At 58.8% G+C, this 23,360-nt stretch overlaps 1 protein-coding gene across 2 annotated transcripts in view; it reads left to right on the top strand.

Moving 5' to 3' along the window:
• Window positions 1–820: 820 nt before the first annotated feature.
• Window positions 821–23,360, top strand: part of SRCIN1 (SRC kinase signaling inhibitor 1) — a 59,933-nt gene continuing 37,393 nt past the window's right edge. For both annotated transcript variants that reach the window (XM_066205308.1, XM_066205307.1), the window contains exons 1-3: window positions 821–1,396; window positions 7,179–7,462; window positions 22,514–22,537. In XM_066205308.1, the coding sequence (XP_066061405.1) occupies window positions 1,192–1,396; window positions 7,179–7,462; window positions 22,514–22,537 (513 nt within the window). In that variant the 5' untranslated portion in view covers window positions 821–1,191. The remainder of the gene's footprint in view (window positions 1,397–7,178; window positions 7,463–22,513; window positions 22,538–23,360) is intronic.

Below are 23,360 nucleotides of genomic sequence, written 5' to 3'. Positions count from 1 at the left end.
GAATTGGCTGTAAGTGACCAGACCCGGCCAGGCTCGGAGCTGGCGGTGGCAGGAGTTGGGGGCACTGCTGTCCCCCGCTGTCACCTGCCTTGTCCCTGCTCCTGGGCGCGGCTTTGCTCGGAGAACCTGAGCACCCGAGCAGCTCCCAGCTCTTTTTTTGGGTGCAGGATCCCCCCAAAACGAGCGGCCATGAAGGTGGCCGAGCAGGGACGGGGACACCAACATCCCGGGCGGTGACTCTGAGCCACCCACCGAGGCGGAATCTCCCTGCCCGCGTCAGGGATCGCCTCTGCCTCATTTCTCCATCACCAAACCCTTCCAAAATCCCCAAATTTCCCCTCCCGCAGGCCTGACTGGGGCAAGGCGGCTCCCTGCGGCACCACAGGGGTTAAAGCGCTGGGCTCAGGAGCTCCCCCCTCACTCTCCCCACCTTTCCCTGCCACGCCGGGCAGCTCGGCAGGGAAGGGGTTAGCTGCGGGCAGGGCTCCCGGCGCCGGGCAGGGCTCGCTGGCTGCCGGGGCAGTGCGGCAGTGCGGGCGGCCGGGAGGAAGCGGGAGCATCCCGCTCTTCCGGCTGCGCTAATGGCCGGGCGCGGGGGATCCGCATCCCTCCCGGGGCTTTCCGCCCCGCCGGCCCCCGAATTCGCTCCCTTCCTCCCTTCCCCTCGCTCCTTTTCGTGCCGCCGCTTCCTCGGCCGATTTTTCACGCTTCGCTGACTTTTTTTTTTGATTTTTTTTTTTTTTTTTTTTTTTGCCGGCGCTTTTCACCGCGACCCGCGCGTGGTTTTTTCTTCTTCTTCTTTTTTTTTTTTTTTTTTCCTTTTCTCGCTGCCGCCTCACGAAGATTTATGGGACTGCAGTAATAAACTGTGTTTTGAGAGGTCCCCGTGGATGAGAAAACACCCGCCGAGCCCTTGGCAAAAGCGGCGGGGAGGGGGGATCCCAGCCGGATCCCGCAGCGCCGGGGAGGTTTTTTTGGGGGCCTTTCTCCCTGCAGCTCCCCAGGAGCTCCAGCCAAGGCGATTCCTGAAGATTATCACCTAACCCGGCGCCTCTGGCATCCCTTTTTTCCCGAGAAAAAAAAAAAAAAAAAAAAAAAAGGAGGACACGATGGCCGTGCCCTGCTAGCAGCTCGGGGCTCCGGCCCCGGGTGACAAACCTCCCGCTGCTGGCAGGTGGGGACGATGGGTGGATGAATCGGCAAAGAGAACCGCGTTCCCTCAACCTCCCTCTGCTCGGAGAAGGGCTGGCCAGGATCTACCGCGGCATCCTGGCCGTGGTGGGAGCCCTGCGCCCGGCCAAGGAGCCGCCCGCCGCCCCCGCGGAGCGGAGCGCTGCTCCTCCCGTCCCGCCCGAGCCGCTGCCCGGCCGCCGTGGGAGCCGCGCTGCGCCCGCGGGTAAGCCGGGGGACGGTCCCCGGGATGGGGACACGGCCCGGAGGGATGTCCCGGTGGGTTGGCTCCGGTCAGTGACCGTGCCATCCCAGTGACCTACTTGGAAACAGCGTTGGGGAAGAGCTGTGGGGAAGGGAATCTTCCAGGTGTGAGGGAGGGAATCTTCCAGGAGTGAGGAAGGGGAATCTTCCAGGTGTGAGGGAGGGAATCTTCCAGGTGTGAGGGAGGGAATCTTCCAGGAGTGAGGAAGGGAATCTTCCAGGAGTGAGGAAGGGGAATCTTCCAGGGGTGAGGAGGGGAATCTTCCAGGTGTGAGGAGGGGAATCTTCCAGGGGTGAGGAGGGGAATCTTCCAGGGGTGAGGAAGGGGAGTCTTCCAGGGGTGAGGAAGGGAATCTTCCAGGGGTGAGGAGGGGAATCTTCCAGGGGTGAGGAGGGGAATCTTCCAGGGGTGAGGAAGGGGAATCTTCCAGGAGTGAGGAAGGGAATCTTCCAGGTGTGAGGAGGGGAATCTTCCGGGGGTGAGGAAGGGAATCTTCCAGGGGTGAGGAAGGGAATCCTCCAGGGGTGAGGGGGACAATCCCCCCAGGTCTGAGGAGGAGAATTCTATGGTGTGTGAGAAAGGGAATCTTCCAGATGAAAGGAAGGGAATATTCCAGGTGTGAGGAGGAGAATTCTGTGGTGTGAGGAGGACAATCCCCCAGGTGTATGAGGAAGAGAATCCCCCCAGGTGTGTGAGGAAAAGAATCCCCCCAGGTGTAAGGAGGACAATCCCCTAGGTGTGTGAGGAGGGGAATATTCCAGGTGTGAGGAAGAGAATCCCCCCAAGTGGGAGGAGGAGAATCCCCCAGGTGTGTGAGAAAGGGAATCTTCCAGGTGTGAGGAGGACAATCCCCCCCGGTGCGGGAGGAAAATAATTTCCAGGGATCTGCTGTGGTACCGCTGCGTTCCTCAACTGCTGGAGGAAGAGAGAAAAAAAAACAAACTTTGAGGGGGAATTCGAGGTGGAATTATGCGCAGGAGGGAAGGACGAACAGCTTTTCCTTCCTCCTGGCCCTGGGGGTTTTCAGGTTCCTTCCCCCCACACTGCAGTTTTTTGGGGGACCTTCGGGACCCCCCTGTCCGCCGCTGGTGGCATCTCTGGAGCTCAGGGGTGGTGGCTTTTCCTCCCCTCTCCTCCGAGCATCACAAAATCTGTGACGTTTTGAGCTCGGGGCCGCCTCGTCCTCGCCGGCTCCGGATCTCCGAATGCCGGGGATGGACCCGGCTCATCCCGGGGTGGGTGGAAGAGCGGCTGAGGGGGCTCCAGCTCCTCCCTGAGCCTGTTCGGATCATCCCTTCGAGCGGAGCAGGCGCGTTCCGCTGGCGGAGCGTGTAATTAGGGGAGCGGGGAGAGCCGCATGCTGATCAGAGAGCGGGAGGGGAACGCGGCCCCGGGGCTGCTGCAGCGCGGCTGGAGCGGGCACCGGGAGGAGGTGGAGGAGGAGAACAAACCCCTCTGTCAGCCCCCAAAACATCCCCGCAGCTTCCTCCGGATCCGGGAGCGAGAGGAGCTGCAGCTCCTTCCTGCCAGCCCCGGCTCTGCTGCAGCTGCGGCTTCATCCCTGTCCCCGGACACAGAATTCCAGTGGGGTGACGGAAATTCGGGAGTCCTGCGGCTTCATCCCTGTCCCCGGACACAGAATTCCAACGGGATGAGGGAAATCTGGGAGTCCTGCAGCCTCATCCCTGCCCCCTGACACGTAATTCCAATGGGATAAGGGAAATCCAGAAGTCTTGCAGCTTCATCCCCGTCCCCTGACACGCAATTCCGATGGGATGAGGGAAATCTGGGAATTCTGTGGCGCTCAGGGATTGTTTCGGTGGGCTCGGAGCACACCGGGGGTGCCCCAGGGTCCGATCCCCGCATCCAGAGCTGCTGCAGAGCTTTCCCAACGGGCTCCAAGGATGCAGTCTGGGTGCAGTTCCTGCCCAAATTTCTGCTCTGGGATGACGGAGCCGGTGCTGGAGCGAGCGGCCGAGGCAGGGAAGGAGTTTTCCAGCTTGGATCAGCACTTCCCGCTGAGGAAGGTGCCCTGTGGGGCAGCAGGGAGAGGGGCAGGCGGCTCCTGGGTGTCCCGGGGCTCTCAGGACAAGCTGCTTCATCGGGATTTTCCCGTCGGGGCTGGAATTCCGCAGCCATGGGGACCTCGGGCCGTGTCCCCTCTGGCATCAGGTTCCCCTCGGGCCGCTTCCCCCGGGGGAATTTGGTGAGGGTGTTTGGTGAGGTGGAGGTGCAGCCGTGACCTCCCTGGTGCTGCCGTGACCTCCCCGGTGCCACCATGACCTCCCTGGTGCTTCTGTCACCCCCTTGGTGCTGCTGTGACCCCCTTGGTGCCACTGTGACCTCCTTGGTGCCACCATGTCCTCCTCAGTGCCACCATGACCCTCTCGGTGCCACTGTGACCTCCCCGGTGCTGCCATGACCCCCTCAGTGCCACCGTGACTCCCTTGGTGCTGCTGTGACCTCCCCGGTGCCACTGTGACCCCCTCAGTGCCACCGTGGCCCCCTCAGTGCCACCATGTCCCCCTCGGTGCCACCATGACCCCCTTGGTGCTGCTGTGACCTCCCCGGTGCCACCATGACCCCACTCAGTGCCACAAGGACCTGGCAGAGAGAGAGGGAAGTTCGGGATCTCCATCTCCCCCCACATCCCACCTCCGTTTTCTGGGAAAGGGAGGTGACAACCCGGCCAAGGTCACACTCGGTGACGGAGCTGTGCAGGGACAGGAGGTTTGTGGTTTTGGGGTTTTTTTGGAGGAGGGAAAGGCTTTGGGATGTCCCCGCGGTGTTTGCGGAGCGCGTGATGTCCCCGCCGGGCTGGTGGCAGAGCTGCTTGTGCGACCTTGAGAGGAGGAATCGCCTCCCTGGCCTCGCTGATAACGTTTTGTATCGGTTTGATATCAAACTGACCCCGCTGGGCTGATAAATAATTGAGGGGAAAGGAGGAAAAAAAAAAAAAAAACCAACAAACCCAAACCACAAAACTCGCCGCGATTTCTTTAAGGGGAGCTCGGGGAAGGGAGGGAGAGCAGGAGATGAATTATGGACCAAGGTTAAAAGGGGAGCAGGAGGGGCGGCATGAGCGCTGCAAAATCCATCAGCGGCGGCGGCAGCGTGGCCTCGGGCCAGGCTGGCACCAGCCCAGGGCCGGGGGACAGCGGCTGCGGTGGCGTGAGACCCCCACAGAGTGGCTTTTTTGGGGTGACACTGCGGCTCCCGGAGCCGCCCCGGGGCTTCGGGGTGTCCCCGAGGAGGCGCCAGGCGCCGGCAGCCCGCGGGGAATTCCAGGCGAATTCCAATTCGCCTCTTCCAGCTTCTTCCCTGGAAGTCAAATCCCGGCGTGCGCTGAATGAGCGATCAGCGAAAGGACGAGTTCCTGTCGCCTCTCTGCGCCTGGGACCCCTGTGGGCTGTCCGGCTGTCCCCTCCCCTGCCTGCCCGGGCTGGGCTGAGCTCCGGGAAGGGCTGGGATGGGGCAGAACATCCCAGGGATACCGGATTTGGTGCCCGAGGGTACCGGGAAAGGGACTGGGATAAGGGAGAGCATCCCGGAGATTCCGGATTTGGTGCCCGAGGGCACCGGGAAAGGGACTGGGATAAGGGAGAGCATCCCGGAGATTCCGGATTTGGTGCCCGAGGGCACCGGGAAAGGGACTGGGATAAGGGAGAGCATCCCGGAGATTCCGGATTTGGTGCCCGAGGGCACCGGGAAAGGGACTGGGATAAGGGAGAGCATCCCAGGGATACCGGATTTGGTGCCCGAGGGTACCGGGAAAGGGACTGGGATAAGGGAGAGCATCCCGGAGATTCGGGATTTGGTGCCCGAGGGCACCGGGAAAGGGACTGGGATAAGGGAGAGCATCCCGGAGATTCCGGATTTGGTGCCCGAGGGCACCGGGAAAGGGACTGGGATAAGGGAGAGCATCCCGGAGATTCCGGATTTGGTGCCTGAGGGCACCGGCAGGGGACTGGGATAAGGGAGAGCATCCCAGAGATTCCGGATTTGGTGCCCGAGGGCACCGGGAAAGGGACTGGGATAAGGGAGAGCATCCCGGAGATCCGAAATTTGGTGCTCCCGGGCTGGGCTGAGCTCAGGGAGGGGTTTGAGATGGGGCAGAGCATCCCCAAGATCACGGAATTGGTGCCCGAGGGCACCGGGAAAGGGACCGGGATGAGGAGGAGCATCTCCGTGGTGCCAGATTTGGTGCTCCCGGGCTGGGCTGAGCCCCGGGAAGGGCTGGAATAGGGCAGAGCATCCCGGGGATCCCGGGTTTGGTGCCCGAGAGCACCGGCAGGGGATTGGAATGGGGCAGAGCATCCCCGAGATCCAGGATTTTGTGTCTCCGGGCCGGTCTAAGCCCCGGGAAAGGGCTGGGATGAGGTAGAGCAGCTCCGTGATCCCGGGTTTGGTGCCCCGGGGCTGGGCTGAGCTCCAGGAGGGCTTTGGGATGGGACAGAATATCCCCGAGATCCAGGATTTGGTGCCCGAGGCCACCGGCAGAGGATTGGGATGGGGCAGAACATCCCGGGGATCCAGGAATTGGTGCCCGTGGGCCGAGCTGGCCCACTGAGCCCCACACTGGGGCCTTTGGGGGGACTGAACCCCTCGCTGGGGTCTCTAACAGGACACACCACCCTCCCCCCACCCTGCCTGATTTAATTTTCTTTTCGCTCTGTCCTGTGTCCGTGTCCCCCGTGGTGTGCCCCGTGGTGTCCCCGTGGTGTCCCCCGTGGTGTCCGTGTCCCCGTGGTGTCCCCGTGGTGTCCCCCGTGTGCTCCGGAGCCCCGTGTGTCGTCTGTGCAGTTTTCAGTCACCCAGCGCTGTTTTTGGTTTTGTTCCCGTTTCGCCGCGATCATGCCGGGTTCGGTGGGATCACCCCCGCCCCTCCATCCGCGCTGTCCCCTCCCCTCCTGCCGCATGTCCGGGAGTGGGGACAGCACTGTCACCGCGGGGGGATGGAGCCGGCACCCATCCCCTTTCCCTGGGCACCCCAGTGAGGGATGATCCCACTCCGGACATCCCATTGAGGGATGATCCCACTCCATGCGTCCCACTGAGGGATGATCCCATTCCGTGCATCCCACTGAGGGATGATCCCACTCCATGCGTCCCACTGAGGGATGATCCCATTCCTGGCATCCCATTGAGGGATGATCCCATTGAGGGATGATCCCATTCCGTGCATCCCATTGAGGGATGATCCCAGACTGTGCATCCCAGTGAGGGATGATCCCAGAACCATGCATCTCATTGAGATCTGACCCCACTGAGGGATGATCCCACTCCAGGCACCCCACTGAGGGATGATCCCATTCCTGGCATCCCATTGAGGGATGATCCCACTCCGGTCATCCCATTGAGGTCGGAGCCCCCTGAGGGATGATCCCACTCCTGGCACCCCCAGTGAGGGATGATCCCATTCCATCCATCCCATTGAGGGATGATCCATTCCAGGCATCCCGCTGAGAGATGATCCCACTCCCAGCAAGGCTCTGCCATCTCTCCTTGTTGAAATCTCCTTCCCCAGCCCCAAATTCCAGCCCTCAACCTCTGCCCCATGGCTGGGGGACCCTCCCTTGACCCCACTGTGCTCTCCTGGTGCCCACACGAGTCCCCATCTCTGCCCCACGGCCGGGCACTGTCCCCACACTCTGCCCCATGGCCGGGGACCATCCCCACACTCCGCCCCACCTCGGGGGGACCCTGCCCTGACCCCGCTGTGCTCTCCCGCTGCCCCGCGCAGATCCCGACAGGACGAGCTCGCACATGATCTCGGCGGACGATGCCGAGTACCCGCGGGAGTACCGCACCCTGGGCAACGGCACCCGGCGCTTCTCCAACGTGGGGCTGGTGCACACCTCGGAGCGCCGGCACACCGTGATCGCCGCCCAGAGCCTGGAGGCGCTCACCGGCCTCCAGAAGACGGAGATGGAGCGCAAGCGGGACGCCTTCATGGACCACCTGAAGAGCAAGTACCCGCAGCACGCCCTGGCGCTGCGCGGGCAGCAGGAGCGACTGCGGGACCAGGTAAGAGGCGATTTCCCGCGACTGCCCACGGGGTGTGGGGAGTGATTCTCGCTGGGTGGGGCGGTCTGGAGGGGAAGAGGAGTAAGGTGGGCTCTGGAGGAGCCTGGAGGTGGTCCCAGCTCCTCACAGGGGGCTCTGGAGTGGCCTGTGGGACGGTCCCTGTACCTCACAGGAAGCTCTGAGGTGGTCTGGAATTGGTCCCAGCCCCTCAGAGGTGGACAGTGTCCTGGGAAGTGATGGGTGGTGGTCCCAGCCCCTCAAAGGGTCTCTGGAGTGGCCTGGGGATGGTCCCAGCCCCTCACAGGTGGACACTGTCCCTGAAAGGAACAGATGGTGTGTGCTGGGGTGGTCCCAGGTGAGCTCTGGAGGAACTTGGGGATGGTCCTTGTCCCTCACAGGAGGCTCTGGAATGGCCTGGGGATGGTCCCACACCCTCAGAGGTGGACATTGTCCTGGGAAGTGAAGGATGGTGGTCCTTATCCCTCACAGGGGACTCTGGAGTGGCCTGGGGATGGTCCTTGTCCCTCCCGGGGGGTTCTGGGGGTGATCCCAGCCCCTCACAAGTGGACACTGCCCCTGAAAGGGACAGATGATGTGCGCTGGGGTGGTCTCAGGTGGGCTCTGGAGTGGCCAGGGGATGGTCCCAGCCTCTCACAGGTGAGACTGTCCTGGGAAGTGATGGATAGTGGTCCCAGCTCCTCACGCTGGATGTGTGTGAAGTGGGGGGGTGCCTCGTGCAGGGTTGAGAAAAATTGCCCAGGGGTGAGGAAGAGAATCCTCCGGGACTGAGGAAGTGAATGTTCCAGGGGTGAGGAAAGGAATTCTCTGGGGGTGAGGAAGACGATTTTCCCAGTATGAGGAAAAAAATCTTCCAGGTGTGAGAAAGGGAATCTTCCACGCGTGAGGAAGAGCATTCTCTAGGTGTGAGGAAGGTAATTCTCTAGGTGTAAGGAAGAGGATTCTGCAGGTGTGAGGAAGACAATTCCCCTGGTGTAAGGAGGAGAATGCCCGAAGTGTGAGGAGGAGAATTCTCCAGGTGTGAGAAAGCAAATCTTCCAGGAGTGAGGAGGAGGAGGACCTCCCAACTGTGAGGAGGAGAACCCCCAGGTGTGAGGAACAGAATCCCCAGGTGTGGGAGGAGCCCACTCCAGCCCCTACCCCTCCCTGAGGCCTCGTGGCAGGTGACATCTGGTGACCTTTGCCGAGCACAGCAGATCCCTGGGGTTGGACTACTGCAGGAGGGAGGTCCCTATCCTTGGGTTTGGGTTTTGGGGTGTGCTGGGGACCCCAAACCCCCTTGGAGCTGCTGCTGAATTCACCACGATGTCTTTTGGCTGTGTGTCCCCTGGTCCTCAGGGCAGGTGACATCTGGTGACCCCTGCTGAGACCCTCAGGGATGGGTTGTTCTGGGGGGTCCCTATCCCTGGTTTTGGGGTGTTCTGGGGATCCCAAACCCCACATTTGGCTCCCGCTGACACTGATGTGGCAGCAATAAATCCCCATGTCCCCCCCGGGCAGGGGAACCCGGATCATCCCCAAAAACCCGCAAGGGACAAAGGTGACAATTCCCAGAAGTGGCGTGGTGGAAGGAAATCCAGATTAGCCAGGAAAATCAGCAGGATCAGAGCTGCTGCCACCCCAAATGCCCCCAGATCCCCAAATTTTGGTGATGGGACAATAGTTTTGGCCAGGGGACAATAATTCATGGTGGCTTTGCTGTCACCATCAGCCACAATCCGTATTTGGGGACGGGGCAGGGGCATTTCCAGGCGCTGCTTCCCGGTAAATAAATAGGATTTTTTCCCTATTATTAGAGGGATTTAAAGACTTTCCTTTTTTTAAATAAGAAGCAGCAGCTCTCAAAAAAAAAAAAAAAAAAAAAAAAGGGAAAAAAATCCAGCTCAGGTCTGATAAGCTGCCGAGGATTTTTATAGGTGAAGGGAAGATGATCTGGATTTTGGGAATTATCTCCTTTATTCCCGAACCACTTGGAACGTGGGGGTGTCTGGGAAAATCTTGGCTCCAGCCAAACCCAACCCGGATTTTGGGGCTTGGTTGGACCCCATTCCCCACTAAAACACCCCCAAAAATCCTACAAAATCCTATTTTTATTTCCTTTCCCCTCCTCCTTTTCCTTCATTTCCCCCGCAGGCAGTAAATAATAGCGGGAATCCAGAAATCCTGGAGAGCTCAGGTGCCAACCTTTAAATGACATTGGGATCTGGGCTCTGCCTGGAACGCTAGAAACTCACTTTGATATTCCAGAGCAGAGGAAAGGATTTCAGAATTCCAGGCTTTGCTGTTTTATTGGGATTAAAATAAAATGAAATAATTTTTTTAAAAAAAAATTAAAAATAATAATAATTTAAAAAAAAAAAAAGACATCCGAGTTTGGAACATCAGAGGTGAAAAGGAACATCCCATAAAGGTCAGTGTCCCTTTCCAGCCTGGCAAAAAATCCGTTGGATTTGAGCATGGGAATGGGAAAGGGAGAGAAATGTTCGTTTTAGTCATGGGCAGAGCAAGGAGTGGGGAAAAAAATTATCCAGGGAAAAATTGCGGCAAATCTGCAGGGATGATTTAAAATCTAGGTGGGAGAAGGCTTTAAATGGGAATGTTGAGGATAAGGAGAGGAATGGGAATGGGAATGGGAATGGGAATGGGATGAGAGGCCACTGGAAATGTTGGCTGTAGGATTTGGGGGTAAATCCTGCCCTGGGAGGGAAAAATCCGCCAGGAAAAGGGGTGGGAGATGATTTTTAAGCTGCTTTCCAACATGAATTTTTCCGTGATTCCGATGCTCTGGGAATGGGATTCGGATGGAGCCGCCCTGTGGTGCCTCGTGTTGAGGATGTGGAAATCCGGGAACTGTTGTTGGAAAAATGAGGAATAGTTAGAAAAACGAGGAAAATTCAGGGAAATAATCCTGCGGTTGAAGGAGTCACTCCATCCCCCATCCCCGGTTCCAATATCCCGTTTATTTTGGATGCGTTTTTCCACACGGGCTGGGAAAGAGTGGTTTTATGCAGATGGATCCTAAATCCTAGAAAAAAGGGGGATTACGGACCCATTTCTCATCCATCACCAGGGAAAAGCTGCGTTGTGGTTTAACCCCTTCCTCTCCTGGCCTTGAGCCCCGGACCCCACCCGGAGGTGAGGTTCCCAAAAAAAAATGAAGTGTCCAAAACCTTGGATTTCAGGCTGTCCTGTTCTGCAGCAAGGAAACGAAAACAAAAAACGAAATCCAGGGAAAGGCTGGAGCTGAGTGTTCCGTGCCTGACGGCAGCAGATTTGCAGCTGCCTGGAATAAATCCAGCTCGGGAATAAATCAATGGGAGCCGGGGCGGGAATCCGGCACCCGGAGCCACGGGGGGGACAGGGGGACAAGGGGGGGATGAAGGAAGGGAGGAGAGTTGGGATGAAGAAAAGGATGAAGGTTTGGATGAATGTTGGGAAGGACGTTGGGATGAAGGTTGGGATGAAAGTTGGGATACAGAAAGGGATGAAAGTTGGGATAAACGTTGAGATGATGGTTGGGATAAAAATTGGGATGAAGGTTGGGATGTTGGGATGCAGAAAGGGATGAGGGCTGGGATGAAGGAAAGGATGAAGGTTGGGATGAAGGTTGGGGTAAAAATTGGGATGAAGGAAGGGATGAATGTTGGGATGTAGAAAGGGATGAAGGAAAGGATGAAGGCTGGGATGAAGGAAAGAATGAAGGTTGGGATAAGGGTTGGGATAAAAGTTGGGATGAAGGTTGGGATAAGGGTTGGGACGAAGGCTGGGATAAGGATTGGGATAAAGATTAGGATGAAGGTGGAAGTGCAGATGGAGAGGCCGGGAAGGAAGAAGGAAGGGATGAAGGTGGGGCAGGCAGGGATAAGATTTGGGCTTCATCTGGGTGCACGCAGGGATGAGGGAAGGGATGAAGGTGGAGGGACAGGTAGGGATCTGGGTGTGGCCTCCTGTGGTTCTGATGGAGCAGAGATGATCCTGTACAAGGGTGCAGTTTTCCTCTGAAGGTCCAGTGGTGGTGAGATGAGCCCAGTGTCCCTCTAGGAATCCGGTGGAAACAGGCTGCTGTGTTGTTCCAAATCCCAGGTTTTATCCAGGTGGGAATTCTCGGCTCCTCCCCCTGGGTGGAGCATCTCCCAATGGGATGATGGAATTTTATCAGCCATGCAGTGAGCCTCGACGGCCCATTAACAGCAGATATTCCCTGGAGGGAGGATGGGATAGATAAGAAGCGATAAGAAGAGATAAGAACACTGCCCCACCTGGTTTGAACAGCAGATCTCCCCCAGAGTGATGAGGGACAGGTTCTGGAAGAGATAAGAACACTGCCCCAGCTGGTTTAACAGCAGATATCCCCCAGAGTGATAAGGGACAGGTTCTGGAAGAGATAAGAACACTACCCCACCTGGTTTGAACAGCAGATCTCCCCCAGAGTGATAAGGGACAGATCCTGGAAGAGATAAGAACGCTGCCCCAGCTGGTTTAACAGCAGATATCTCCCCAGAGTGATAAGGGACAGATCCTGGAAGAGATAAGAACACTGCCCCAGCTGGTTTAACAGCAGATATTCCCCAGAGTGATAAGGGACAGATCCTGGAAGAGATAAGAACACTGCCCCAGCTGGTTTAACAGCAGATATCCCCCAGAGTGATAAGGGACAGGTTCTGGAAGAGATAAGAACACTGCCCCAGCTGGTTTAACAGCAGATATCTCCCCAGAGTGATAAGGGACAGGTTCTGGAAGAGATAAGAACACTGCCCCAGCTGGTTTAACAGCAGATATCCCCCAGAGTGATAAGGGACAGGTTCTGGAAGAGATAAGAACACTGCCCCAGCTGGTTTAACAGCAGATATCCCCCAGAGTGATAAGGGACAGGTTCTGGAAGAGATAAGAACACTGCCCCAGCTGGTTTTAACAGCTGCCCATTAACAGAAGATTCCCCCGGGAGTTACGAGGGATGGATCATGAAAGAGATAATGGAAACACCTCTCCAAAACCTCCTCTGGTTTCAACAGCTGGCAATAGAGCACACACTGCTGGTGACATCTTGCATTGTGACCCAAGGCACCAGTGCAGGACAGGCTGGGCTGTGTCCCCAAGCTGTCCCCCAGCTCTGCTGTCACTGGGGGTCCCAGCTGTGTCCCCATCCTGTGCTCTGCTGTCACTGGGGGTCCCAGCTGTGTCCCCATCCTGTGCTCTGCTGTCACTGGGGGTCCCAGCTGTGTCCCCATCCTGTGCTCTGTTGTCACCAGGGGGGTCCCAGCTGTGTCCCCATCCTGTGCTCTGCTGTCACCAGGGGGGTCCCAGCTGTGTCCCCATCCTGTGCTCTGTTGTCACCAGGGGGGTCCCAGCTGTGTCCCCATCCTGTGCTCTGTTGTCACCAGGGGGGTCCCAGCTGTGTCCCCATCCTGTGCTCTGCTGTCACCAGGGGGGTCCCAGCTGTGTCCCCATCCTGTGCTCTGTTGTCACCAGGGGGGTCCCAGCTGTGTCCCCATCCTGTGCTCTGCTGTCACTGGGGATCCCAGCTGTGTCCCCATCCTGTGCTGTGCTGTCACCAGGGGGATCCCAGCTGTGTCCCCAACCTGTGCTCTGCTGTCACTGGGGATCCCAGCTGTGTCCCCATCCTGTGCTCTGCTGTCACTGGGGGTCCCAGCTGTGTCCCCATCCTGTGCTCTGCTGTCACTGGGGATCCCAGATGTGTCCCCATCCTGTGCTCTGCTGTCACTGGGGGTCCCGGCCGTGTCCCCATCCTGTGCTGTGCTGTCACCAGGGGGGTCCCAGCTCCGCTGTCACAGGGGGCCGCGGGGGGTTGAAATTTGGGATGGGATTGTGCGGCTGGGACAGCGGGGGCTGCTTTCCAGGTGGGAGGGGCTGTTCCCAGGAATCCTCTGCCCTTCCTGATGGCGCCGTCTGATGGCTCTGGGCTGTGAGGGCCGTGCAGGGGACACAGGTGGCACCGGACACAGGTGGCACCGGGCACAGGGGGCACCGGGCACAGGTGGCACTGGGGTCCCGCAGAGGGGTCCCAGAGAGTACAGGGGGAGCCCGCTGGGGTTGATGGAGGTGTGTGAATCCAGGTGTGAACCCAGATGTGTGTGAATCCCTGGGTACAGCCCTTTGCACATCCATATGCACATCCACGTGTGCACACATCCCTGTGTGTATCCATGTGTGCTTCCATGAGGGTATCCATGGGCATATCCCTATATTTCCCTCTCTTATCCATGTCCATATCCATGTCCACATCCATGTATTTCTCTGTATTTCCATGTCCATATCCCCGTATTTCCCTGTATTTCCATAGCCATATCCATATCCCTGTGTTTCCATGTCCTTATCCACGTCCATATCCCTGTATTTCCCTGTGTTATCCATGCCCATATCCATATCCCTGTATTCCCCTGTGTTTCCATGCCCATATCCATGTCCATATCCCTGTATTTCCATGTCCATGTCCCAGTATTCCCCTGTGTTCCCATGTCCATATCCCCGTATTCCCCTGTATTTCCATGCCCTTATCCATGTCCATATCCCTGTATTTCTTTGTATTTCCATGCCCACATCCATGTCCACATCCCTGTTTTTCCATGCCCATATCCCTGTATTCCCACATCCCTGTATTCCCGTTATTCCCTCACGCGCTCTCCCCTCTCCCCGCCCCTCCCCTCCGCAGGCCCCGCCCCCCCGGCGCCCATTAGCGCCCCCTGCCGGCGGCGCGGAAAGGGGGCGTGGCGGAGGCGCGGTTGCCATGGTGACGGCGCCGCGGGCGGGGCGGGGCGGGGCGGGCCCGGCGGCGGGAGGTGGCGGCTCCGAGCCGAGCGGGGCCGAGCGGGGCCGAGCGCGGCCGAGCGGGGCCGAGAGCGCGGCCGAGCGGGGCCGAGCGGCGCTGCGGATCCCGACCCGCAGCGCTCACCTGCCGCAGGTACCGGGCGGGAATGCGCGGGATGGCGCGGGATGGAGCGGGGCGGAGCGGGGCGCATCCCTCCGGGTGTCCGCCACCCGCTGCTGCAGTTCCCCCCGCCGATCTCCCCCTGCCCCTCAGCTGTCCTGGTGTCGCTCCTACCCACCGCAGTATCCCCCTCCCCAAAATTCCCACTCCGACGTGCCGGTTCCCTTCTCCCACCCCGGGGTGTCCTTACCCTGGCCCCAGACCCCGGGCAGTCCCTCCGCCTTCCCTTTTCCTTTAACCCCCCCTTTTTCCCGCCCCCCTCTTTCCTCCAAGCCCCCCTTTCCCTTCCCCGGGGGTCTCCCCCGTCCCCAGTGTCGCGGCGGGGAGGGGGTGGCATCGTCCCTGCTCTGCCCTTTGGTGCTGCAGCACGGGGGGGCTCCCCTTGTCCCCTCCGGGCGCACGAGGGGGGGGGGGTCGTGCCACCCGCCATGAGCAGCCCCCACCGTCCCAGGGCAGCTCTGCGTTGTCACCCGTGTCCCCGTGCCCCGGCGGGGGACACCCGATTCCTTCTGGCCCCCCTCGGGCAGCGGAGAGGGGCAGATGGTGGCCTGGGCACGCCGCGTCCCCGCGCCCTGCGGGCGCTTTTGTCGCCTCCAGCTCACCTGGCCCAGCGTCCTTCCCGCGGGGACACCCAGGGGTGCCCCCAAACCGGACCCCTGCGGTGGCAAGGTGTGACCAAACCCCCCCAGGAGGTGCCACACGGCCTCGGCGTGAGCTTGTCACCCCCGGGGTGCCCGGTTGGGCTGGGGGTGCCCCGCACGGACAGGTCTGGGGGTACCTGGGCGCTCAGTGAGCGCCGGCTGAGGCCACGCGGGTGACAGAGGGGACACGGAGGGTCCCTCGGGGCTCTTCGCCGCGGTGTCATCTTGGTGTCTCCAGAGGTGGAGAGTGACGGGAGGCGCTGGGGAAGCGCTGAAATGGTGGAGCGGGAGCGCGCGTGGCCGCCGGGAGTAACACGAGAGCGGTGTGTGTGTGTGTGTGTGTGTGTGTGTGTGTGTGCGTGTCCCCGGGACTGCTGCCGGAGCCGGCCCGATCGATTCCCTCGTTTCGCCTCCCCCCCGCCCGCCGCCGGCGATTCCCGCCTCGTTCCAGCAGACCTGACTGGGAATGGGGGCTCTGGATGTCAGGCAGAATTCCGTGTGTTACCCCGCTTCTCCTTGTTTGGTTTGTTTGGTTTGTTTTTTTTTTTAATGGAAGCGGGTCCTGAAGTCCTCAAGAAGTGGGTAAAAAGCGGGCTGGGGACAGCGATGACAGCGCCAGGGAGGGCAGGAATGAGTTAATGGGAGTCAGGCAGGGAGAGACCCTGGAGGTGCCCTGCAGGAATTGGAGGTGGGATGTGGGATTGGCACTGTTGGGTTTGTGGGGCTGCCCCTTCCTCCCTCTGTGAGGGCTGTGAGGATTCCTGCTGCCCCCAGCACACACGGGCAAGGTGAACGTGTCCATCCCTCCTTCCATTCATCCATGGATCCATCCATCATCCATCCCTCCATCCATCCCTCCATCCATCCATCCATCCCTCCATCCATCCATCCCTCCATCCATCCATCCCTCCATCCATCCATCCCTCCATCCATCCCTCCATCCATCCATCCATCCATCCATCCTTCCATCCATCCCTCCCTCCCTCCCTCCCTCCATCCATCCATCCATCCATCCCTCCCTCCCTCCCTCCCTCCCTCCCTCCCTCCCTCCCTCCCTCCCTCCCTCCATCCATCCCTGCCCTGAACTTTCCCGCCGTTCCTAACCCAAATTTCCCTCCTCCTGCCCGTGACCTCGGGGGTCGTGACGAGCCGCTCCCCGCGGTGGCTTTTCGGGGAGGGGACACCAAATCCCTGCAGCAGCAGCAGCAGCCGCCGCTCCTCCATCCCTGCGGCTCCGCCAACCCCGGCTCAGGAGGGGACAGAGGAAGGGCAGGGCGGGCTCCACAGCGGAGTCTTCCTCACCCGCAGCTTTACCGTGGCCGCTCAGCCCCCCCCTCCCTGCCGCCACCCCCCGGGGGGACCCTGCGGTGGGGTGTGACCCCCCCGAGGGGTCCCCAACCCTTGTCCTTTGCTTCTCCCAAGGATTTATCCATCTCCCTTGCTTCTCACAAGGATTTATCCGTCTCCTTTGCTTCTCACAAGGATTTACCCATCTTTTCTGCGTTCAGGGGTGCCGGCTGGATTTTGGGGGGGCTCACCCCGGAGCTCCCCGGGGCTGTGCGCGGCGGGGAAGCGGAGCGCTGCTCGCTGCCTGCCGCCTTTTTTTTTTTTTTTTTTTTTTTACCTTGCGTCCCCTATTGTGTTTGGTCCACCTACGCCGTGCCGTTGCCATGGCCACGGTGCCATCCGATCTGCCCGACTCCTGCCAGCTTCCCCCTTGCCCTGCCCTGCCCCAAAAAAAAAACCCCCCTCACCGGCCCGGGCAGCGCGGGGGGGGTGACTGCTGAGGGGACACCTTGACCCCCGTGCGGGGCTCTGGGGCTCTCCCGCATTAAATCAAAGACCCCCCCCGAAACTCATGAGCGGGCTGAGGGTGCGCTGAGCACCAAAATTCGGATCCCCGAGGGCACCCGAGGCTCGGGAGAGGAGCCTGACCTTGGCCGGGGCTGCTGCAGGATTTTTTTTTTTTTTGGAACCCCCAGCATGGCTGCTGCTCCTCGGCAGGAGCACGTCCTGATGCATTCATTGCTCCGAGCAGGCGCTGCGGGTTCGCCTCGGATTCACCGGGAGAGGAGGAGGAGGAGGAGGAGGAGGAGGCTCGAGACAGGGCCAGGCACGCCAAGCCACCCGTGGCCAGCGGGGTCGCGGCTGCGGTGTCACCTGCGCTGTCCCCAAGGGGCCGCGGTGGAGGTCGGGGCTGTAATTAGGGCTCGGAGAGGAGGAGGAGGAGGATGTGCGGGGGCAGGTGGAGGGGCCTGGAGGGGAAAGTTGGAGCTGAAGGGGTCGGCCTGACGTTGAGTGGCCGTGACAGGCGGCTGTGGCATCTCTGATGTCACCTCGATGGCCGTCAGAGCCTTCTTGGGGGTGGAGGGGCCGCAGAGCCTGAAAGAGGAGCGGCAAAACCTCGGGGGGACACACGGAGGCACCTGAGGAGCCCAGGTGTGACAGGAACGAGCCCCAGCCCTCCTGCATCCCGCCCTGTCCCCGCTGTCCCCTCCCCTGGCCGCGTTCGGGAGGCGCCTGCAGTAATTGCGAGACCTCAGGTGACAAAATCTGCATCTCCGCTCTGCCTGGTCACCGTTTGCATTCTTCTCCCCTTGTCTTGTCATGCTGCTCTTTCCGCTTTAATTCACTTTCGCCGGCGCTGAAAAGCATTTTTTAAAAACCCCTCAACAAAACAAACAAACCAAACAAAAAAAACTTTAATAAGGGGAAACAGATTAAATTCACTTGGCTGTTATTTTTTCAAGGAGATTTTTGTTTGTCAAGACGCGGCGCCCGAGGGGTGTGGGGTGGGGGGACTCGATCGGAAGCTGGAACTCCTGGAAATGAGTTAATTAAAAAGCCGATGAAGCCGCCTCTGTCCTCCCTCGGAGCGCGGCGTGCCGGGGCGGCGGCGGCTGCTGCCGCTGCCCGTTCGAGAGGGACACGGCCGTGCCTCGTTAATCACCAACAGATTTGGGGTTTAATTGCCAGCCGGGGGAAGTCCCCCTCGGACAAGGCGCTGACTCACTTGTGTTTCATTTCATTTAACTCCTCGTCTGCTCCTGGGACAGCCACAACCACCCGTTAATTTCTTTCTCTTCAGTCTTAACTCCCCAAAATATTCCCGATGACATCACTCCAGCCCTGCTTTTCCTCCTCGGTGTGTGTGTGTGTGTGTGTCCATCCCTCCGAGAGCTGGCGGCCGCATCTCCAACCCCTCCCTGCTTTTCCTGCCCCTCATCCCCGGGGCTTTGGGGACCTTCAGCTCCTCGTTATCCCCTCGTTCGGCAGCGCCCCGGACATGACTCTCATTGTAATTATAAATCGCAGCCTCTGTAATTCCCCCCTCCCCGCACCTTCCTGCCGCAAGGAGCCCGCCTGCTTTATGGCTCGGAACGAGGCTGTCGCTTCCAATCCTCTCCCGGCCCATTATCTCCCCTTTGATGCTTTTGAAGAGCCAGCGAAATGTTAATTCCTCCTCTCCTCTCCTCTCCTCTCCTCTCCTCTCCTCTCCTCTCCTCTCCTCTCCTCTCCTCTCCTCTCCTCTCCTCTCCTCTCCTCTCCTCTCCTCTCCTCTCCTCTCCTCTCCTCTCCTCTCCTCTCCTCTCCTCTCCTCTCCTCTCCTCTCCTCTCCTCTCCTCTCCTCTCCTCTCCTCTCCTCTCCTCTCCTCTCCTCTCCTCTCCTCTCCTCTCCTCTCCTCTCCTCTCCTCTCCTCTCCTCTCCTCTCCTCTCCTCTCCTCTCCTCTCCTCTCCTCTCCTCTCCTCTCCTCTCCTCTCCTCTCCTCTCCTCTCCTCTCCTCTCCTCTCCTCTCCTCTCCTCTCCTCTCCTCTCCTCTCCTCTCCTCTCCTCTCCTCTCCTCTCCTCTCCTCGATTTTTGGACAAATTCAGCCTGGAAGGTGCTGGCAGGGGGTGCAGCTGGGGATGTCCCCTCTGTGTCCCCTGGTTTAGGGATGCTGCAGGGATGTCCCCTCTGTGTCCCCAAGCCTGGGGGTGCAGCAGGGCTGTTCCTGTGCCTGCCCCACCTCCTCGGTGCTTTTTCGGGCCGTTTGGGATCGGGCGGAGGACGCTCGGGGGGGGTGGTGGTGGTGGGGTGGTGGTGGTGGCCGCAGTGACAGATGGAGCCCACCAAGCGCCAGCGTGGCGCTGCCACCCTTGGCACTGGCAAAAACCAGCGCCAGATTGTCACGCCTGGCGCTGGCAGGGGACAAGCAGCGCGTCCCTGTCCCCCGGGGAAAGCTGGGATCCGCTGGGATGGTGTTCACGGTCCCTGGCCCTGCCAGAAGGTTCTGGAATCCCTCCCGCGGTGGGATGTGGTGTGCGGTGGGGCTGTGATTTATGGGCCTTGGGTTGATAAGCTCGTCCAGTCATCCCCAAAATGATAAATAAAAAATCCGGTGCTGGCGGCAGATTAGGATCAGCAATATCGGGGCACGGGGAAAATGACTGAGGGCTGCTGGACGGTGAAATGAGGAGCAGGGGAGGGGGAAAGCGAGGAAAGTTGGGGAAGGGAAAAGTCCAGGAGTGTCCTCAGCCCCCCTGGAGAGGGAAATAAATTTTTTTAAAAATGGGAAAAATGGGAAGAATCCCCAACTCCAGCAGGGACAGGACCATCCCCAGAGCCTTTGGAGAGGGAAATAAATTTTAAAAAATGGAAATAATGGGAAGACCCCCCCCGTTCTGCCACGAACTGGGCTGGGGCCTGTGGGGGCTGGGCCGGGCTGGTTTGCCTGCAGCTCCTGGACTATCAGATCTCATGGAAAGCCCATTCCGGCCATTAAATGGAGGGAATTAGGGAGCTGAGGGATTTGGAGGGGGCTGAGTGTCCCCTGTGTGTGCTCAGTGTCCCCTGTGTGTGCCCAGGGTCACCTGCCTGTGCCCAGGGTCACCTGTGTGTGCCCAGTGTCCCCTGTTCATGCCCAGTGTCCCCTGTGTGTGCTCAGTGTCCCTTTGTGGGTGCCCAGGGTCACCTGCCTGTGCCCAGTGTCCCCTGCTCGTGCCCAGTGTCACCTGTGTGTGCCCAGTGTCACCTACCCTGTACCCAGCATCACTTGCCCTGTATCCACATCCCTTTCTCTGTGCCCAGCATCACTTGCCCTGTTCCCAGCTCCCTTTCCCTATTCCCAGCTCCATTTCCCAGTCCCCAAATCCTTTCCCTGTCCCCACATCCTTTCTCCATCCCCAGCTCCCTTTCCCTATTCCCAGCTCCAATTCCCTGTCCCCAGCTCCCTTTTCCCAGCCCCCATTCCCTGTCCCCACCTCCATTTCCCTGTCCCCACATCCTTTCCCTATTCCCATCTCCTTTTCCCTATTCCCATCTCCCTTTCCCTATTCCCAACTCCGTTTCCCTGTCCCCACCTCCCTTTCCCAAACCCTTCCCCTCCCGGCAGCGCCGCGCCCGTGGCTCCACACTCCAGGTCTCTCCATTCATCCCCCCCGCCCCCCCCAACCCAAACTCCGAGGCGGCTTCTCCTTTTCCCGGGAATATTTTGGGACATCTCGGCGTGCCCGGGGCGGGCTGGGCTCCCGCTGGGCGTTATCTCCAGCCGGGTGATCCCGGTCGGGAATTTTTGCTCCCGCCGGTGCCTCTGAGTCACGGCGTGCCCTTGGAAAAGGCCTTTGTGCCTCCAGGCGTGTCTGCAGGAAACCTCGGCGCTCTTTAGCTCAAAACCCTTCTAAAAAGCTTTTTAAATTCTTTTTTGGGGTTTTTTTTTTGAGGCTGAGCTCGGTTTGGAAACTCCTGGAGTTGTGTGGAATGTGGATGTGAGCTGGAATGGGAATGGGGCTGGGATAAACTGAGGTTTGGGGTGAGGAGAGCAGGAGGATTTGTGTTTGTGCTCGTGGGCAGCAGGAAAGGGGAAAGCAGCGAGGAGTGAAGGGAAAGGAGCAGCAAATCCGCCCACGGATCCGGGAATTCCTGGGATAGAAATTCGGTGCTGGTCCAACATTTCTGCAGCTTCTCCCGGCACTTCCCGGGACTGGGGGGGGAAGGGCACCGGAATGAAATTATTTAATTAATTAAATAATTTTAATTATTTAAATAATATTTTAAAATTTAAATCCGGTTTGGATTTTAAAATAATCATTAACAAAAAAACCAAATCATTCTCTAAGCAAAAAAAAAAAAAAAAAAAAAACCAGGTTTGCAGGGGAATAAAAGCGAGAGGGTGGGTGAGGTGCGAGGGGGGAGGACGGAGCAGAGGAGAACTTTGATCCCAATAAAATCCCGTCGGGACAAAAGCTGCTTTGTGCCCGTCTCTCCCACCTCACCCATCATCATCCTGGTGATTTCTGCTCCCGGACGTGTGGATCCCACTCCTTGTCCCTGGATCCCATCCTGTGTCCCTGGATCCCATCCTGTGTCCCTGGATCCACTCCTTCCCCCTGGATCCCACTCGCTGGTGTTCGTGCCGCTGCCCCGAGCATCCCTCAGGGATTCCAGGCTCCTTGGAATCTCTGGATCCATCCCTTTTCCCTGGATCCCACTGCTCGTCCCTGGATCCCGCTCCTCACCCCTGGATCCATCCCCTTATCCCTGGATCCCACTCCTCATCCTTGGATCCTTCTCTCCGGATCCCATCCCTCATCCCTGGATCCCACTCCTCATCCCTAGATCCATCCCTTTCTCCTGGATCCCTTTTTTGTCCCTGGATCCATCCCTTTTCCCTGATCCCGCTCCTTGTCCCTGGATCCTTCTCTCTGGATCCCACTCCTCATCCCTGGATCCCACTGCTTGTCCCTGGATCCCACGGCTTGTCCCTGGATCCCACTCCTTTTCCCTGGATCTCGCTTTTCCCTGGATCCCACTGCTTGTCCCTGGATCTCTCTTTTCCCTGGATCCCATTCCGCATCTCTGGATCCCATTCCTCATCCCTGGATCCCACTCCTCATCCCTGGATCCTTCTCCCTGGCTCCCACCCTCTGGTGTTCGCGGTTGCGCCGCCCCCAGCACCCTCCGGGATTCCCGGGATCCCAGGCTCTCCCAGGGCGATCCCTGTGGATCGGGGAGCTCCGGATCCGGCCGGGCCGTGAGCGGTGCCAGCTCCTGTCACCGGCCGTGTCACATCGCTGTGACAGCGGCGACAACGCCGCGCGGGGACAGGGCGGGGGGCGGGGGCAGAGCGGGGGAGGGGGTTGGGAATAAAAAAAAAAAATCCCTGGAAAATGAACGTTATCGTGACTTCCAGCCACACCGGCAGCCCTTTTCCTTCCTTTTTCACCCCAATTTTTCTTCGACCCCCCCACCCCCTTTTTACCCCCCCCCCAAAAAAAAAAAACTCCATTAACCCTTTGGGAACCAGAGCAGGATTAAATCCTCAAAGAAAAAAAAAACCCAAAAGTCAAAGCAAGGATCTTAATGGTATTTTTTTTATTTTTTTTTTGTTTTTGTGTGTGTGTGTGTGTTTTCTTCTGTTGTTTTATCTTTTATTTTCTTCGTCGTCGTCGTCGTTGTTGTTGTTAGCAACCCAACTACTGGAGCTTTAAGGTCAGTATTTCGGATTTTCGGGTTTTTTTTCCTGCTTTTCTCTTTGAAATGCGTGTGCTGTGGCTCTGGAGGGGGACGTGGGAGCTCGGGGTGGATTTTTGTTGTTGTTGTTTCGGATGAGGATCCCTGAGCTGAAATGATTTTGCTCCCAGCTCAGCTGAAGGTCGTGAGGGGGATTTTTTTTGTTCTGAGCGCTCACCCCACAGCCGCCGCTGCTCTGGGGTTGTTTCCTCACAAAAATTTTGGGAAAAGGATGGGAAAATTCCATCCCCTGAATCCCACCCCAGCTCCCCAAATCCCGGGCGGTTTTTGGGATTCCAAACCCAGAGGGGGTTTTTTGGGGGGGGGACGGGGCCATCCTGGAGGTTTTTTTAGGACTTCCAAGGGGGTGGAAAAATCCCTCTGGGAATTCTAGTGGAGAGGTCGGGTCCCAGTCCTCCCCCAAAACTTTTCCATTCCCTAAATCCCACTCAATTCCCGAAAATCCCGGTCAGTTTTTGGGATTCCAAACCCAGAGGGTTTTTTGGGACTTCCAAGTGTAGGGTGGAAAAATCCCTCTGGGAATTCCAGTGGAGAGGTCGGGTCCCAGTCCTCCCCCAGAACTTTTCCATCCCCTAAATCCCACCCAATTCCCAAAAATCCCAGGCGGTTTTTGGGATTCCAAACCCAGAGAGGTTTTTTTTTTTTTGGGACAGGGCCATCCCGGAGGTTTTTTTAGGACTTCCAAGGGGGTGGAAAATCCCTCCGGGAATTCCAACGGAGAGATCGGGGGTCTCCCGCTTTAAATCCTTGGCCGGGGGCATCCCGGAGGTTTTTTTAGGAC

The sequence above is a fragment of the Chamaea fasciata genome, unplaced genomic scaffold (assembly GCF_029207755.1).
Source record: "Chamaea fasciata isolate MVZ Bird 193981 ecotype frontalis unplaced genomic scaffold, bChaFas1.0.hap1 SCAF_27, whole genome shotgun sequence".
Classification (NCBI taxonomy): domain Eukaryota; kingdom Metazoa; phylum Chordata; class Aves; order Passeriformes; family Sylviidae; genus Chamaea; species Chamaea fasciata.
This window is presented reverse-complemented; position numbering and strand designations above follow the sequence as displayed.